Source organism: Pleurodeles waltl, chromosome 6, assembly GCF_031143425.1.
Source record: "Pleurodeles waltl isolate 20211129_DDA chromosome 6, aPleWal1.hap1.20221129, whole genome shotgun sequence".
Taxonomy (NCBI): domain Eukaryota; kingdom Metazoa; phylum Chordata; class Amphibia; order Caudata; family Salamandridae; genus Pleurodeles; species Pleurodeles waltl.
In genome coordinates this window covers 324,475,488-324,494,872 of record NC_090445.1, presented here as the reverse complement: position 1 = coordinate 324,494,872, position 19,385 = coordinate 324,475,488, and the positions used below count along the sequence as shown (strand labels likewise).

At 42.1% G+C, this 19,385-nt stretch overlaps 1 protein-coding gene across 4 annotated transcripts in view; it reads right to left on the bottom strand.

Moving 5' to 3' along the window:
- Window positions 1-19,166, bottom strand: part of MDP1 (magnesium dependent phosphatase 1) — a 112,309-nt gene extending 93,143 nt beyond the window's left edge. The window contains exons 1-2 of one of the 4 annotated variants that reach the window (XM_069238163.1): window positions 19,037-19,166; window positions 98-158 (exon numbers count right to left, since the gene is read on the bottom strand). In XM_069238163.1, the coding sequence (XP_069094264.1) occupies window positions 98-105 (8 nt within the window). In that variant the 5' untranslated portion in view covers window positions 106-158; window positions 19,037-19,166. Of the gene's footprint in view, window positions 1-97; window positions 159-17,125; window positions 17,397-18,412 lie in introns of those variants that run through there. The other 3 variants (XM_069238160.1, XM_069238162.1, XM_069238161.1) reach the window with 3 other exon arrangements.
- Window positions 19,167-19,385: the final 219 nt, after the last annotated feature.

Below are 19,385 nucleotides of genomic sequence, written 5' to 3'. Positions count from 1 at the left end.
AGACCTTTCTCTCTCTAACCACACTGCTGTTCATACCAGGCATCATATTTTTCATGTCCCATCTCCTAAGCCATTCCTATTGCATTGTAAGACTCACCTTTTCATCCTGAATGGAGGGGTAACATGAGTATCCACCCAGAAGGGCCAGAGAGTGAAATCTGTATGGAGAAGGGGAAGTAGAATGAGTGTGGGCAGGCAGAGCATCTCTCCCAAGGGTTGACAATGGACAGAGGTAGGACGGGCACCTTTGGGGGAATGGATGAACAGCTTGGACAACAGACTGCTAATTGTTGTACAAAGATCCAAGGGTAAAACAAATTGCACAACATAGGGCCTAGATGACTAGCTCCAAGCACATATGGAGACCCAGCTCATTCAGTGTGTCTGGAGGTATGTAATTAGCACTTTAGTGAAACCTCAATATTATGTGAAAAAAAGGTTTTGACTAAAACAAACTAGGCTCCAGTGTAGCTCTGTGAACACAGAGATTGCCAACTAACTTCTAGATTCTGTTCACTTACAGACACTGCCTCATGTAGAGGAGATCAACAAGAATTTGATATCTAATGGGTTACCAGGTCTCGAAAAATCATAAAAATGTCACCAGACTTTCAGGTCTAATGACTTGAATAATATACGTGACCTAACTGTAATGGACTTGACAAGTAAGCTGGTCTCAAATTGAGTGACCATAGGCAAATATTTTATTTTACAGAGCCACGTTTTTCTTCAGTGTCCCATACACGAGCACTTTTCAATGTGCAAGTTCAGCTTTCAGCTGTCCAAAAATTATTTTGTTTGATTTAACAGACTAAAGTTTTCCTCCATGTATAAGAATCTAGCTCTCATATAGGGTACACATGACCCATGACTTGCCTCTTAGATCACTATTTACATTGCTGTTGGGGAAAGGGTGACAGGAATATTTCTCACTTCATGTTTAAAAACTCACTTGTAATAAATATATCACTAAAGCATGATGTGATAGCACCATGTCATTTAGAAACAGTACAATTTCCATTGCAATGGTCACAAACACTCCCACTAACGTGCAGTTTTACTTACATAACTTTACAAAGTATAGACAATAATCTGTGGAAATTGGGGTTCAACAAATATATTTATCATTTGCACATCACCAAGGAAAGTGTTCCGATTTGTTTTCATCCAATTAAAATCTTTTTTCCCCATAACACAGTATTACAAAAAAAGCACTTTTAAAATGCTTACACAGTTCATTAACACGCAATTTAAATGGTGTGTATTAAAAAAAAAAAACCTACAGCCTTACATTCACACTCTTTGTACAGCAGGCTTCTCAGACAGTTTACTTTACAAATTCCTCTTTCTTAACTTTGTAGTCAGAGAAAGAAAGGTAAACTCCAACCTCTAGGATAAAATAAATCGCAATTTGTAAAATGACAAACTGACATTTTGACCTCTGTCTCTGAAAGCAGAGCAAACGTGACAGGGTAAAAACAAGACTTCAATGCATCTTTATTGCTCATACTTTCTAAGTGAATAAAACGCCTGTTCTTTGTCAGCAAGCATTAAAAATAGCTCACCCTGCTAAACTCTGACTTGCTATAGAAAGTGGGTGAGTAGATTTATTGAGGGCTGGTTAGGTACATTCAGATTCCAGCCAAGCCAGTAAATAAAAAAATGCTGGTTACTGATGCTGAAAAGCACTGGGGAAAAAAGGCCAAAATACCCACACGCTGCTGCTTGCTAACCTATATGTATATATAGCTAAGATCACATGCCCGTTTCGAGACTGACATTTGGGTCATCCTCTAGTATTATATCATAATTACTCTAAACACTGTAACCATATAATGTAAGGAATTAAAAATGTATAGTACTTTATGACGACACCTTAATAACTGTTTACCTGTGATTAGGATAACAGAATCTTAGAACTGTAACAATGTTTAAATCAAATGGATTATGCTGCTATATACTATCCGGACATTTTCATAATGGTGATCCTTAAAGACTGTCATGACTTTGTGACTTCTGTATTTCTACCTTACTGTCTGCTTAGGTTTTTCACCTAGATTCACTATATACACAATACTCTCAATGTACTTGTTATCACTCATACCTACCACTTCTCTGAATCTATCTAACTCTGGGATATCCTTATATAGTACACTTTCGAGAGTATGGCTCAGAGCTCATCTTCTGGTCTACGCGGGATTAAAAAAATTCTAGCTTACGTGTCAAGAATTTTCAATTCTATTAAGGACACGGAGGCGAGGATTATGCTGTCTCTTCCTTTACTGACCTTTCACAGCAGCCAATAATACAACAGTAAACAAAACAAACTGAATATCCCATGAAACACATGGGCCCATATCACATGTACCAATCACCAAGCGTGACCTGAGACTTTAACAGTTCTGACCCACAACGTCATATCCTCTTTCTTTGTCCAACAGATAACAAATTAACTACATTCTTGAACTTCCTCTGTAGATGTTGGATCCGAAATCTTCTCCAATATTCCAGAGTCCTAAGAATCACTCCACCTAGGCAACAAGCCGAACCAAATATCCTACGGAATGATGAAAACAATGTTGTTTTCACCACAGATATCGAGATAAGTTATCATGAATTCTTCTGATCAGATCCTCGGAGAAACAAGAATAAATAATAATACCTCCTACTGACAGATCTTTCAACAACAAATTCTTTAAATATATTTCTAACAATAAACAAGGGAGGGCATAAATCATTTATTTAAAATACACATTTGAATATAACCTCCAGTATCAATAATGGGTGGGATAATCCTCGCCTCCGTGTCCCTAATAGAATTGAAAATTCTTGACGCGTAAGCTAGAAAATTGTTTATTCTATGTCAGGACCGGAGGCTCAGATTATGCTAGTTCAAAGCTGATTATTAACAATAGAGGCAACATCAACGATAGGTTTAAAATAAAACTTACGAAAAGTACATTCAGAAGACCAATCAGCTGTCTTCATAATATCTTGCAAACTGGAACATAAGACAAAAGATTTAGAGGCCATAGCCCCTCTAACAGAATGGGCTTCAAAATGATCGGTATTAATACCCGCTTTTCCCATTAACCATTTAATTCACCTCGAGAGAGTGGCTGATGCAACTGGTTTAAAGGGTTTCTGTAAATAAATTAATAATTGACCATTCATGTTCTGTCTGAAGTCTTCAGTGGCCAACTCATAATCTTTCTAACATTGTACCACACATAATTTGTAGTTGTCCGGATACCTAGGGTAGGTTACTGACCTGCAATTAGTTTTTGTTCTTCTGGAAATAGAAAAAGTAACACCCTGCGGAGAGTATACTCTACGAGACAAGTCCAAAGCCTTGACATCCGAAACCCGCTTACAGGAAATCAAACAAAGCAACATAGTCAACTTCGCTGAAAGTTGTTTGCGTGATAAAAATGTATTACTAGGCCAGGAATCCATATATTTTAACACAATGTTCACATCCCATAACATCTTATATTTGGCCTTAGGGGGATTAGAAAAACGAATATCTCAATAACTTACAGACAAGCGGATGTTCGCCCACTAGTTTACCATCAATAGGTTTGTGACCAGCTGAAATAGCTGATCTAAAATTATTAACAGTCCTATAGACCAGGACTGATGAAGCTAACTCTGCTAAAAAATTAAGTATCAAATCAATACTTGACTCCAAGGGATTGACATTCCTTCCGTTACACCAACTAGACCATCTGCGCTATGCAGAAGCATATCTCCTGTGGGTACTAGAAGCCCAGGCCTGCTTGATAAATTTCTCAGCTTGCTGCGAAATGCCTGGGGTTTTCCAATTTGTCCTGAAACCATCCATGCCATCAACGTAAGACTCCCCGATAAGATCAGAGGATGTTGATGGCCCTCCGGACTCAACAAAAGATCCTGGCGAGGAGGAATGAGCAACGGGCGAGCACAGGCTAACTGGAGTGCCATAGGGTTGAGATCTCCAAACTGGAGTCACCAAGACTAAGTCTGATTTCTGTCTCCGAACCTGGGACAGAACCCTGGGAACCAAAAGAAACAGGGGAAATGCATATCCCGAAAAGGGGACCAATTCTGTAGAAATGCATCTGTCGCTGAAAGCAGAGGGTCCGGCCTCCAACTGAAGAACCTCAGAATCTGGCAATTGAGACGAGACGCAGATAGATCTACTTCGCAAGGTCCCCACTCCCTCATTATCTGTTGAAAGATAAATCGGATACAGTCTCCAATCGCTGGTATCCATCAGGTATCTGGAGTACCAGCCCGCAACCGCGTTCTGAGCTCCCGGTAAATACTACGCTACAATAACTAACCTGTGGCTCAAGCAATAATGCAAAACTCCTTGGCTATCTCGGCTAGAACTCTGGATTTTGTTCCCCCTAACTTGTTGACATACCTCACTGCTGAGATGTTGTCCATCCTCAGAATGATGCAGCAGTCTGTCTTGAGAGGAGGTAAACTCTTTATCGCAAAGAGCCCGCTAGGAGCTCTAGACAATTGATGTGGAGAGATTGCTCTGTCGTAGACCAGCGACCTCCAGTCACCACAGACGCGCAACGGGCTCCCCATCCCCACTGACTGGCGTCTGATTCTATCACCACCTCTGGATGGGACCAGAATATGGCTCTGCCGTTCCAAGCCTCCATATGGTGAAGCCACCACTGGATCTCCTCCCTGACTTCCGTGGACAACGGGATCAGGGCTGAGTAACTCAATCCTGGTCTCAGATATTTGATTTTCAATCTTTGCAGAGCTCGATAGCGTAGGGGGGCAGGGAAGATTGTCTGAATGGAAGATGCCAAAAGAGCCACCAATCGAGCAATGTTCCTTAAAGAAATAGTCGGACTGGATAGGGCTGACCTTAATTCCCTCTTTACATTGCGAATCTTTAACGAGGGAAGAATCAACTGAGCCTGAAGAGAGTCGATCTTGAAACCCAAAAACTCTATCACTTGAGTTGGATTCAACAATGACTTCTGCGCATTGATAAGGAAACCCAAATCCTGTAATAGACTGATTGTCCAGTTCAAATGAATCTGTAAATTCTATGGATCCTGGGCCATTACTAAGATGTCGTCCAGATAAATGATCACCTTTGGTTCTCAGATCCTCCACTACTGGTCTCAATAACTTCGTGAAGCACCACGGTGCTGAGGATAGCCCGAATGGGAGAGCCGTGAATTCCAAACATTGACCCTTCCACTGGAATTGGAGGAATCTCCTGTGAGGGGGAAAATATCAGGATCGATAGGTAAGCATCCTTAAGGTCTAATCTTACCATCCAGTCTCCTTCTATTAAGATATCCCTTAGCATATGAATCCCCTCCATCTTGAAGTGTCTGTACACAATCCAAGAATTGAAGTCTTTTAAATTAAAAACCAGACGATGGCCTTCCCCTTTTTTGTCTACTACAAAAATGGGATTGCAAAACCCAGCTGGGTGAGGGGTTGAAAAAACTACCGCTCCTTTGTCTAATAACGCTTGCACTTCTGCATCTATAAACCTCTGACTTTCTAGGCAAAAAATCATATGAAGAGGAGGAGTCAATTGGCATGGAGTGCTGATAAACTCCAGATGAAAACCTGATACCGTCTTAAGAATCCAAGGATCCCTGGAAATCTTTCTCCAATTCTCCCCACACAAGCCCACTCTTCCCCCAAGAGTAACCTGAGAAGGGTGAATAAGGCTTACCAGCGTTGGAGGCGTCCTGAATCGCACCTTGTTGACCTCTGCGATGTCCTCTGCGGAATATAAGTCTACCACCTCTGGGACGAGTGGGGTAGAAGGTGGCATCGGATTGATCACCTGACCAGTTACCTCGTCCTCTAGGGTAATAGTTTTGGGGACTTGTAAAGGATCCCCGGCCGGGCATTCATCCACCATAACGTCCGGCCCTGACAAAAAGGCCTCGCCAAAAGAATTTTTTAAGGGACAATTGTGCTTTATCGAGGGTGGAAAAGGTGGAACAAAATTTAGCTAACTCCTTAATAAAGGATGATCAAAATAGAAGACCCTCTGCAGATGGACCTGCTTCCGATGAGGCCAAATCTACTAGTTTAGGGTCCATGCGCATGAGAATGGACTTTCTGCGTTCAGCCAAAATAGCACAGTTGGTGTTGCCTAATTGACATAAAGCGCGTTGAGCTCAACCCAACAAGACATCTGTATCTACAGGGATGACTGATTCCTTTGAAACTGCTGCCAAATCCAGAGTTTTTGTCAGGGGGCCCGACATGTCTAGAAGTTTATCTTGACATGAACGCCATGACCTATCTAAACCTTTTTTAGGATCTTTGGGAAAAAAATTCAGGATTGTAACCATAGTTGGATCAATCTCCGGCGTATCGGCTACGTTATTCTCTAAATCAGGTCTAGGACATTCTGCCTTGAGGCCAGTACGAACTTCCTTATCATAACTTTGTCTCAGATTAGCATGTACATACTGCACAACTTCTGTGGAAGGAAGCCAATTGGAGGATCTGGGGTGGACTCTCTCTGAGGGGTCGAAGTCCAGTAAGTGAGAAGTGGGATGCTTTTTCGCCTTCTTACTAGGGGCTGGAGAAGTCAGGTCATCCGAATCCTGATCAGAGGAGTCACCTGAAGTGGAAGAATTATTTAGATTGCTGTAATTATGCTCCGCAATTCGTTTCTTGCGCAGTTTTTCAAAACCTCAGCATGTATATCCTCAGAGGGATCTTCGCTTGCAAGATTCTTTGTTTTAGCCTTAGATTTTGAGGCTACTTGAGGGTTACTCCCCTCAGGAATAGTAGATGTCTTATCTTAACCTTGAGAGTGGGCGTATTCCAACAATTGCCCCGAAATAGGGCCTAACGCTCTCACCAAGGCATCATTCACTGACTGTTGCACTCTAGAATCAAGTGCCTCCACCAAATTAACTTCAAGTTGGTTATCGTTATCATCAGGGTAGTACCCTGCGTCTTGGTCACTCCATTGAGCCATTCCACAGTACAGTTCCGATGCCACCTTCTACCCCACTCGTCCCAGAGGTGGTAGACCTATAATGCAATCAAAATTAAAGGGGGAGTGGGAAAAAAAAAAAAAAACTTACAGGCACTCAAAATGTGAGTAGAAAGCCCTTAATAATGAGTGGAGGTAGCTGCCTGGTGGTCACTCTAGGCAGAGCCTTATGATTATTTTACAACCCAGAAATTAATTAACTGGGCGTCAGGGATGCACTTTTTGAGCCTGAAAACTAACTCAAACCAAATTTCTCTGACGCGTCTGGAATCACGAGCCGATCTCAAGAGAAAACTCTGGGGCAGAGATCGGCTCGTAAAACGCGCGCGCCAAGCAAAGTTTGTTGAAACAGAAGACAGACTACGCGCGTGTAGCGCTCAAGCTCCACAGATCTTTTTTAAATATCGGGCACACTAAGAAAATGGAAAGTGTAAACAGATAAAGCGCGCGGAATGGCAACACTGATTTTTTAAAATAAAGCAACGAACAATCAATGCATTAACAATAACAATACGGGAGAAAAGATAATATGTCACTCATCTGCTGCGAAGCAGCAAAGAAAGAGGAAACGACGTTGTGGGTCAGAACTGTTATAGTCTCAGGTCACGCTTGGTGATTGGTACATGTGATATGGGCCCATGTGTTTCATGGGATATGAAGTTTTTTTTGTTTACTGTTGTATTATTGGCTGCTGTGAAAGGTCAGTAAAGGAAGAGACAGCATAATCTGAGCCTCCAGTCCTGACATAGAATTAGCTCCACCTACTCCCTATCGTCATTGTCTCTGTGAAGTACTTCTGTTTGGGGCTGTTCCACCTATTACGTTTTCTGGTTTAGGAAACAGTTATCTTTCCTTGACTAGGAGCGGTAAGTTCATAACGCACTTCATTACCATATGACACTCTTAATCGACTTCCAAGGTTTGAGTTACTCGTTGCCGTTTTCTATGTTTCCTCTTATTCTGTTTTTCTAATTTTACACTACTTAACTACTGTTTTGACCGTCTACACATTCATTCTATTTCAGAATATGCCGGATCATCACATACGGATTCTTCCAGTATCTACTATATACCGGTTGAGGTGTGTTCATTCTACTACAACATGTCCGCCCTCCTTTTTCTATCCAACCAGCTATCTTCTCTCCCAGCAGTCCTATCTTTATGTCCATACCGGTGTTCTCCTTACCGACATCACTCCTGGGACAGGACACCAATCGCAACAAGTCCTTTCTCTGTTTCCTCTATGGGTGCTTTATATGCACTGCGTGGCCCTCGCGCTACAAACACTGCTTCCGACATTTACATACCGAAGGGCACGCTCACCGGAGCTCCGCAGGTAAGAGACTGCATAACACTTTACTTCATAGCCTTACTCAGTTGTAGACTGAATCGCTTACCGGATTCAGCAACCAGCATTCTGCTATACCGGTCTGTACATACCCAAGGATATGCTTAGATGAGCACCATATCTATGAGACTACTTAATAACTTTATTTGGTGTGCCCAAATTTCCCACTGACTTTTCAGTTCATAGGCCTCTTTCAGATCAATGCAGTATATTTTGCCAATGTATTTCTTATAGAAGTACATTTTTTAACAATGAAGGGAACATAGTTACAGTAGATTTGAACTAGTTGTATTATTCTGACTGAAATTTAACAATACCTTATCACCTCAACCCTTGGTCCTTCTACGTAGGAATGTATTTATCCTAAGTTTCAGAGTACCGCATTTGTGAGACTACTTCGTAGCTTTACTTGGTGTGCTGGCTTGCACCTAAATTTCCCACTGTAGCTATCCTAAGTTTCAGAGTACCTAGATCACCTTATATCAGACTCCACCTATGACCATGACAACTCCCTAGCCCATACCTGTGTATTCTTATTTCCCCACTGGCATTTCACCAGTACTGACTGTTCTCTCCCCCCCCCCCTTTTGTTTTTGAATTTAGGACTTACCATGGTCCTCGGATATCCTTCTTCTCTTTTTCGATGACTCTCCTTATCCCAAACAGATTTACGTATCTACTATTAAGTTTGTTCCATGACTACGTATACATCAAACTTCTGTGTTTGCCTAAAATTGTGATACAGGTACTTATGCCAGGAGTTATCGATTTTTGGGGTTTTACCATTACCACTCTTACCTCAAATGTAGATCCTCATTTGGTCTTTTCCCCTGTTACTGTTACAGTTGTTCAATACCATATATCTGGTTGGACAGGTCTCTAACTTATATACAATCTAGGTAGGTTTTATTTGTCAGGTGTCTGTCTCTCTCTCTCTCTCTCTCTACAAGGATACTTAATGTTAAACTACAATATGATTCTCATAATTTCCAATTCACCTTTATCGCCTCCCTTACTCACGCTATGGGTGTTCTGGCTTTAGTATGCAGGTAGTCAGGAGGTAGATCACTCCCTGACCTTCTTTTCTATTCACATTTACTACATCTCACACATGTTTTCTATCCACAACCATCTCAACCCTAAACTTACGGTCACCTCTGTCATGTCTGAGTCCTCTTAGACCTATATTAACATCCTTATTATATGTTCTCACTATGTATGGTATTGTTATGTTTGTTCTTTCCATTTATTTGTATCAAAAGCAAGTTTACTTATGTATGCTAAGTCTCCTACAACCTTAAAAAAGTCACTGAGTGACGAAACCCGTGTTGGCTGTGTTTTAATATACATATATGCCAAAGGCTACCACTATATATGGCCTATGATTGATCCAACTACAGGAAACATCTGTTGACCTGAATAAGTTCTCTACTGGAACATGAAAGAAGCACTACTTCATTCTTCGCCGTCGTACCTCTTTCATCAGATGTTACATATGTGCCTATAACTATATGTGTTTTGTGAGTGCTGTGGTCTTGGCTGTATTTCTGTAGCTTATTTTATGTCTAAGTCTTTATACATAAAATAACTTTTGCCTTATGGTAGTGGGACCACTGTAGCACCAATTTGATTAGACCTACTCTGAAACCACTTTGGACACAACTAGGAGGTACTGTTTTATGCCATTACTACCGCCTGCACAACTATACGTATATATCACTATAAATACAAGCACATAAGTGGTGATGTGTAGCAGCCATTATGATTTTTTTAATGTACTATTAAAAGACAAGAAATTGTGTCCGAAAGGTCACCATGAAGAAAGGAGCAACCCAATAAACAAATTGCAGCTACTATGCCCTCTGAAAAAGTAAGGGGAAAAAGGGATCGGGAGTAACAGGGGAGTGGGGGGTTGGGGGTAGTAATGAACACCACCCCAAACCAAGTAGTAAAGGGTGGGTGAGGAAAAGAGGATCTGGGAGAGGAGGTTGAGAAAAGAAAAAAAAAATTGCCAGACGGGAATGGGAGGAGAAATTGGAAAAGCAACTAAGAGTGCATACGGTGGGAAAGCAAGCTACGAGGGAGCAAGAAAACACATGCACTACCATGGAATTCTAAAAGAAAAGAGTAGTGTTCTCTATGTAAGCACTGGAAACTTAAAAGTTATACAATCAAAAGGATGATATAGAATACTGCTTCCCAAACATTTTAGAACCACAATAGACTTATTAGCGTGCCAAACCTTCACAACTCACCTAGCTTTAATAGAGGTAAGAGATTTTTTTTATTGCAACTAAATTATTGTGTTGTAGTATAATGCCATTTACAGGCAGCACATTTTCCATCAAAATGGCAACTACATTTGCACAGACCTATAGTTTTACTGATCAACTAACTTGCAGAAAAATTATAATGTGTGGAAATCAAGTTTCTGTCAATATTTATCATTGCGCACCACCAAGAAAAAGTGCCACAGAAAATATGGCCAGTTTTCTCAGCAGAGTAATTGAGAACATAAATATGCATCAAAGGAGCTCTTTACTGACAAGGACAGGCACAGACTTGATATTTTCACTCAAAAAAAAGCTCTGCTGGGGAATCATCAAGTTTTTAACGTGGTTGGTGTAGGAAGTTGGCTCTGTATGCACTATTTCAAAGTAAGGAATAGTATGCACAGAGTCCAAGGGTTCCCCTTAGAGGTAAGATAGTGGCAAAAAGAGATAATACTAATGCTCTATTTTGTGGTAGTGTGGTCGAGCAGTAGGCTTATCAAAGGAGTAGTGTTAAGCATTTGTTGTACATACACAGGCAATAAATGAGGAACACACACTCAGAGACAATTCCAGGCCAATAGGTTTTTGTATAGAAAAATATATTTTCTTAGTTTATTTTAAGAACCACAGGTTCAAATTCTACATGTAATATCTCATTTGAAAGGTATTGCAAGTAAGTACTTTAGGAACTTTGAATAATCACAATAGCATACATATTTGTTACATAAAACACATATAGGTATTTTAAAAGTGGACACAGTGCAATTTTCACAGTTCCTGGGGGAGGTAAGTTATTGTTAGTTCTTGCAGGTAAGTAAACTACCTACGGGGTTCAAATTGGGGTCCAAGGTAGCCCACCGTTGGGGGTTCAGAGCAACCCCAAAGTCACCACACCAGCAGCTCAGGGCCGGTCAGGTGCAGAGGTCAAAGAGGTGCCCAAAACACATAGGCTTCAATGGAGAATGGGGTGCCCCGGTTCCAGTCTGCCAGCAGGTAAGTACCCGCGTCTTCGGAGGGCAGACCAGGGGGGTTTTGTAGGGCACCGGGGGGGGACACAAGTCAGCACAAAAAGTACACCCTCAGCAGCGCGGGGGCGGCCGGGTGCAGTGTGTAAACAAACGTCGGGTTTGTAATAGGAATCAATGGGAGACCAAGGGGTCTCTTCAGCGGTGCAGGCAGGCTGGGGGTGGGGGTGGGGGGGGGGGCGCCTCCTGGGGGGTCACTCCTGCACTGGAGTTCCGATCCTTCAGGTCCTGGGGGCTGCGGGTGCAGGGTCTTTTCCAGGCGTCAGGATTTCAGAGTCAGGCAGTCGCTGTCAGGGGGAGCCTCGGCATTCCCTCTGCAGGCGTCGCTGTGGGGGGTCAGGGGGGACAACTTTGGTTACTCACAGTCTTGGAGTCGCCGGGGGGTCCTCCCTGTAGCGTTGTTTCTCCACCAGTCGTGTCGGGGTCACCGGGTGTAGTGTTGCAAGTCTCACGCTTCTTGCGGGGATTGAAGGGGTCTTTAAATCTGCTCCTCTGGAAACAAAGTTGCAGTCTTTGTTGAACAGGGCCGCTGTTCTCGGGAGTTTCTTGGTCTTTTGGAAGCAGGGCAGTCCTCTGAGGCTTCAGAGGTCGCTGGTCCTGGGGAAAGCGTAGCTGGAGCAGTTTTCTTCTGAAGGAGGGAGACAGGCCAGTAGGGCTGGGGCCAAAGCAGTTGGTGTCTCCGTCTTCTCTGCAGGGGTTTTTCAGCTCAGCAGTCCTCTTCTTCATAAGTTGCAGGAATCTAAATTCTGAGGTTCAGGGGAGCCCTTAAATACTAAATGTAAGGGCGTGTTTAGGTCTGGGGGGTTAGTAGCCAATGGCTACTAGCCCTGAGGGTGGGTACACCCTCTTTGTGCCTCCTCCCAAGGGGAGGGGGGCACATTCCTATCCCTATTGGGGGAATCCTCCAAAATCAAGATGGAGAATTTCTAAAAGTCAGAGTCACCTCAGCTCAGGACACCTTAGAGGCTGTCCTGACTGGCCAGTGACTCCTCCTTGTTTTTCTCATTATCTCTCCTGGACTTGCCGCCAAAAGTGGGGGCTGTGTCCAGGGGGCGGGCATCTCCACTAGCTGGAGTGCCCTGGGGCATTGTAACACGAAGCTTGAGCCTTTGAAGCTCACTGCTAGGTGTTACAGTTCCTGCAGGGGGGAGGTGTGAAGCACCTCCACCCAGAGCAGGCTTTGTTTCTGTCCTCAGAGAGCACAAAGGCTCTCACCGCATGGGGTCAGAAACTCGTCTCTCAGCAGCAGGCTGGCACAGACCAGTCAGTCCTGCACTGAACAATTGGGTAAAATACAGGGGACATCTCTAAGATGCCCTCTGTGTGCATTTTTTAATAAATCCAACACTGGCATCAGTGTGGGTTTATTATCCTGAGAAGTTTGGTACCAAACTTCCCAGTATTCAGTGTAGCCATTATGGAGCTGTGGAGTTCGTTTTTGACAGACCCCCAGACCATATACTCTTATGGCTACCCTGTACTTACAATGTCTAAGGTTTTGCTCATGCACATATGCCCTCACCTGTGGTATAGTGCACCCTGCCTTAGGGCTGTAAGGCCTGCTAGAGGGGTGACTTACCTATGCCACAAGCAGTGTGAGGTTGGCATGGCACCCTGAGGGGAGTGCCATGTCGACTTAGTCATTTTCTCCCCACCAGCACACACAAGCTGGCAAGCAGTGTATCTGTGCTGAGTGAGGGGTCCCTAGGGTGGCATAAGACATGCTGCAGCCCTTAGAGACCTTCCCTGGCATCAGGGCCCTTGGTACCAGGGGTACCAGTTACAAGGGACTTACCTAGGTGCCAGGGTTGTGCCAATTGTGGAAACAATGGTACATTTTAGGTGAAAGAACACTGGTGCTGGGGCCTGGTTAGCAGGGTCCCAGCACGCTTCTCAGTCAAGTCAGCATCAGTATCAGGCAAAAAGTGGGGGGTAACTGCAACAGGGAGCCATTTCTTTACAGTTGGGTTTAAAGAATTAAATCTACTCTTATAACATTCCTTTTGATGGACTAAAAGCAGCTGAATATTTTGTATCTTTAGGTTAGGTTTTTTAAAGACTGATAGTTTTCCTAATGCAGAACTCTATATTTTCAGGATGCAGCCAACCTAGAGAGTGCTGCAACATCTTGCTCAACATTTACTCCTATGAACTGCACCCTCTCGAAAAGCCTATGCCTCTTTACTGTAGAGATCATCTCTCTCTTCTAGTTTCTTCCATGGCTCTCATCACTTGCTCATCTTCATCATCCATCATTTTGATTATTTCCATGTCATAACCCTCATCTTCCCCTGTCCTAGAAAAATTAAAATATTCAGTATTATCATGACCCCAACATCAAGTTGTATTTTACCAAAGTCAATTTTCATTTTGCAACAAACACCTCTGCAACCGCTGCTTCCAGACATTTTTCAAAAACTTCCTTTCAATACTCCTACTCCCTTTAGGGTTCTTTTGGACATTGGAAGAACAAAGGTCAAGGCTTTACAAACACCACAATTCTCTCTACATGCTCAGAAAACTAAATAATATGTAAGTTCTAATTTGGTAAGTTCAGTACTACAAATATCCATAGTTGGCAAGTAGCAATTGTCAAAAGAAACAAAAACAAACTAAAATGAATAGTCACTGTCGACTCACTGCATATATACTCCAAAAGTTTGGTAAAATACTGTTATTGAAGCAGGTATTCATTCAATAATATTACATATTCTAGTCATAGTACTACATTTGTAAACCTTCTATGTCACTTCCCATAGAACAAGAATTCAGTGCAGGTTGCCTTTCTGGATTCACTTTGCTTTACCAATTCCTTACCCAGACCACAGTAGTACTTTTCTTAGCTTCAGGACTCTGAAGTGCATCTAAACATACGGATCACCAAGCAGAACTCATACCATATCTATCCCCACTTCAAAAGCTGAAGTTATAAAAAAGATATTGCAGACACATACCCAGTAAGCTAGCAGAATGTGGCAGGCCCAAGCATCACTATATGAAATTTGCTATCTGCTTACGCTTCTCTTGCTGTTCCAGGCAAACTCTAGCTCTCCTCCATACCAGAGCTCTCTAACATCAACCTGCTCCTCAACTGCTGAAATGCGCTGAATTATGCAGAATACTACTGGGCACTTGTGAGCTGCTTCAATTTGACCAACCAGCTTCCATGGAAATAATCCCACCCTGGCCACAATGAAACCAGCCATACCTGCTGCTCCTCCCAGGCACCACCCACCCACCACTGTCAATCAAAATACTGCAAATCTACACAGCCTTTGCAATCACTACTGACTAAAAGGGCTATGACAAACTCCATTTCACACTTTGTCCACCTCATTGGTAAACCCAAACTCAATATTCGCACCTCCTGAATGTGTGCTATAGTAAACGAAAATTAGTACATCACAATGTGCCCTAGGATTGACTAACAGAAAGTAAGCAATAAAGAACAGTAACAGAACAAAACCCAGATCTGAAACTGACCACATTATTAAAAAAAGGCACAATGACAAGGTCACTGATGGCAGCGGTGTCATTTTGCTAGTGTGCATGTGTCATGTTGTTTGAGGTTAAGTGCAACATTGAGCATCCGTGCTCCAGGGAAATTATGTGGGTGCCATTTTCTATTTTTTTTTTCCCATTTACCAATTCAAGATGGCGGACGCCATTGAATTAGTAAATAAATAAGATATTTGTTATTAGCACGAAAGCACTTTTTGAAAATCCGGAATGTATCAGAAGAAGCTGGACCCTGAGAACATAATATAAAAATATACAAAATACATAATGTGCTTCGAGAGTGGTGGAGCAAAGAGGAGGAAGATGGGCGCAACGGAGAGTGGGACGGGGGTGAGAGCAAGGGACAAATGCAAAAGTGACCTATGGACTGCGGACAAAAAGATAAAGAGGCTCACACAGATACAGAGAAAGACAGACGGGGTGGATAGACAGAGGCACACATAGATGGATGACTTGGAGCAAGGAGTGTGTAGTGTCTTTAATATGGTGTGTGCTAGGGGCCTCGCGGTCCTGGGTAGATTTATGGACAGGAATTACGAAATTGGATTGGGAGGTGTTAAGGTGTTTTTATAAATGTTATAATGCATCTCGCAGAGGGCATGACAGGATGTGAAAGAATAAAGATGTCTGTTACAGAGCTCAGTGTGTGGCGTATTCATTTACCTGCTCCTGGGCTGGAGAGGGCGCCACAGAGTGGAAGGGTAATGGACAACTCAGACGCAAGAAAAGACAAAAAGATTAAAAGACAGAAGGAGAGATAGACGCTCATTGAAAGATGCTTAGACAGCTTAACAGGGAGAGAGAAACAACATGCAAACAAGCAGAGAGGCAGGTGAAAAGAAAGAAAGGCAAACAGACATCAAACTGATAAAAAGGCAGGCAACCTGAGAGCAGTGCTAATCAATGATAGGTCAATAGACAGGTGGACCGACAGCAATGAAACTATGGCAAGTAGAAATAGATAGATATGCCTAATTAATTATTCATATAATATTTTAGTATTAAATTCCCGGGCAAAAAAAACAATTTAAAAAAACAAAAGATAACAGAGTAAGGACGAGTGCCTTCATAATTTCTAAAGACACTTCATTCCGAAAGAAAAATCTGCATACAATGAAGTTTTTGACACCTCTGTAGGTAGTAAAAATCTCAAGCCATAATGACGATCCTTTTTTTTTTTTTTAAATCAGTGAAAAGTAAAAAGCGTGATTTACAATAGGCGGCTATACATTTTATTATGTGTTTTGTAGCGCACAGGCTTTATCTAAACAATTCTAAGCGCTTTGTCCCTTTTCTGTCCATGGTATGACAGCATGGGATGAATGTTAGGAAGGGCTGGCTTTTTCTAACTGAATGACCTGTTGACTTGTGTATGTGAGAACGGTGGGCTGCTTCAAAAGTTCTCAAGCAGGTAATCAGAAAATCATTTTCTAGTGTTACTTTTATGGACGACAGTCAAAGAGGTACTGTAAATCAAATATAGTTTATGGAGATTTTGCCGCTTTTGAAAAAAAAATGCAATCCAGCCAACTAGTGCAATGAAAGAAGCAACTTATTTGGTATCATGCAGCAGTAGTCAAGCGTTGGTAGGATGTCTGGTGTGAGGTTTCTAAATCACGGTCCAAGCCGAAGCCTTTATTTCTTTTATCAGGGACTTTTGTTTCTTTTGGAAAAACTATAACCATAAGCCAATGTACCGAGAATGAAGTGTCAAAGTAGCTCAGTAGGTAAATGCACAACTCTGAAGTGAAGGCTTCGCAGGTGAACGTCACAACATGTGGAATTATTTTTAAACATATCTTCTTAAACTTGTATAGAACTATTTACAAATGTTGCACATTCAGGATTCAAACTGAAGTATGGCTACATGTAAACACTATTAGTAATTCTCCTTGAGCTTCAATTAACTTTGTATTATAATACAATATTGCAATACAGTTCTATTGTCCTCTGAGGAACAATATTTTACCTGAAAACGAGCACATCTGCTTGAACATGAGTGAGCTCCAGTGTCTGGGTTGGTGGCCAGAACTTTATATTTCCATGTCTTCTTTTTACAGCTTCCTTTTAATTTCTTTCCTTCTCCTGTGTTTTCTGTTGTCCCGAAGCTCCCCAGACAGTCCTACCAGGCTACTTGCTTGCTACTTATTTTAACTGTGGTGCGCTGCATCCTCTATGGTCACTGTTTTTCAAATGGGCAGCCATCTTGGAATCGTACTGTCCATACGTATCACTGTTTGATTTTTCCAAGATATCAACCGTATTTAGAAGCATTATGTTGGCCATCTTAATTTATTACAACAGTACCATGTTATTCCCTTTAGCAATCCAATATAACAATTTAAAGATAGATAGTGCAACGTTTACTGAGCAGCCATAGTGGTACGGTGTTGTGCATAGTGTATCATTGCTATTACCACTCCAAGATGGCCAACAGCACTGCTTCTACATGTGGCAGCTACATCGGAACTTTAAAACAACAGTGCACTATATAAAACACCACTGAAAATTAGCCGCTTACTGCTAAGGTTTAATTTTATTTCTGGATTGCAAGCATTGGCCCAGCAAGTAAAGATGGTGGCAGATTTTCTATTTTCCACTTTTGTTTTGTCATCCTGCCTGTTGAGTTTGTGTGTCTGTTTATTGTAGATGGATATGAGGCTGAATGAGCCACTCAATGGCTGAATGGAGGCATGTATGGTTACTTTTTGAGTGCCTAAACTCATCAGTGACTGAAGAGGCACTTTCAATTATAAGTCAGACCTACTGCCATTGGCAAAGGTTGTTTTGGTATATTTTTGCCATTTTGTTTCCCATATAGCATTACATTCGCAAAAAAGGTAAATAAAAAAAATATCACATGCTTGCCCAGGCCGGACCTGTCTGCTAGGCCAATGATTGTTCAATTTACTTCTGTCCTGCTTTGTTAGTATCATAAAGATTCTTATGGCTTGGATGTTAAATTCTGAATATTGGGTTCTTCTAAAATACTGTGTGTCAGAATAGTAAAGTTAAGGACATGTATGTGGCAAAACCTAGTGACTTCTAGCCGATAAATTTATGGGTGAATTTTTATTGTAAAGTTTTTCCCCGTGTATCTCCTCCGACTAAGGTTCTTTTTTTATTTGTTCTAAAACATACAAGGATATGTCGCCTTTTAGTAAATGTATTGTGTTTTAAACCCGTGTAACTCTGCTTTTCATTGTGTTTCCTTGATATTTAATGGTTAACATAAAATATTACTGTACTTACTTACCAAGGTCAAAAACCACCAGCTTCGGTTTTTGAGGCATTGAATACAAAAAGTGAGACGAAGTTAAGTGGTGCTCGTTATACCGGAAGAGGGGCAAATGCGTGGGTCTCTTTCACTGTAAATGGCCATCACTTATGGTGACAGATATAAAAAATGATGTCGCTAACTCTTTGCGAACTCCATCATACTGTCCCTTTCGGCTGACAGTAGACCTCTCCTTTGTTTCTCTCGAGGTCTTCCTCGCACTCACGTACCCCGCAGTTTTTATTTCCACATTCGGCGTCTCTCTCGCTTTCCTTCAGTGCTTACGCTCTCGCACTTTTTGTTTTATGGGGTCAGTGCCGCTCAGCTGGACTACCTTCTTGTGTCCCTTGTAAGTTCACAGCGAGGGTCTTTGTAGCACTGTTTTGAAATCTCACTCGTTCTTTGAACCTCGTTCTCTGGGGTTCCCTCTTCTTTTGGGTCTCCCTCACGCCTGCCGGTTCAGCCCCAGAGCCCAGCCCAGCCCCGCTCCTCTGTCACCAATCTTTTACACTGCTCACTTCCTCCTGTCACCTTAGCTCTGCCGCGCCTTCCTTATACTTAAGACTGTCTAGCTCTGCCAATCACTCTCAGACAATGACGTACTATGTCCGTTTCTCCCACGTTTCTATGTATCCAACCTCAGTTTCGTTTATTCGTCTCTTTTTTTCGTTATCACGAGTCAAGAGTAGTCTTTTCGCCACATCCAGCATCCTCTGAGCGAGTCTATCTTCCCTTCTGCCAGGATACAGGGTTTCTTTTAGCTCTATTCTTCTTTGCACTTGTCCGTCCACGGTTTCAACTGCGCTACCAGCCAGGACTTTAAGTGGGATGTGAAAACTGGAGAAGGTGAACGTTACCCATTTAATTAAGGGCTTTGCTTTATTTTTTGAAGTTTTATGTAGAAGAATTACAGGATGGCGAGCTCTTTTCACTGTTGATTAATTGAAACTGA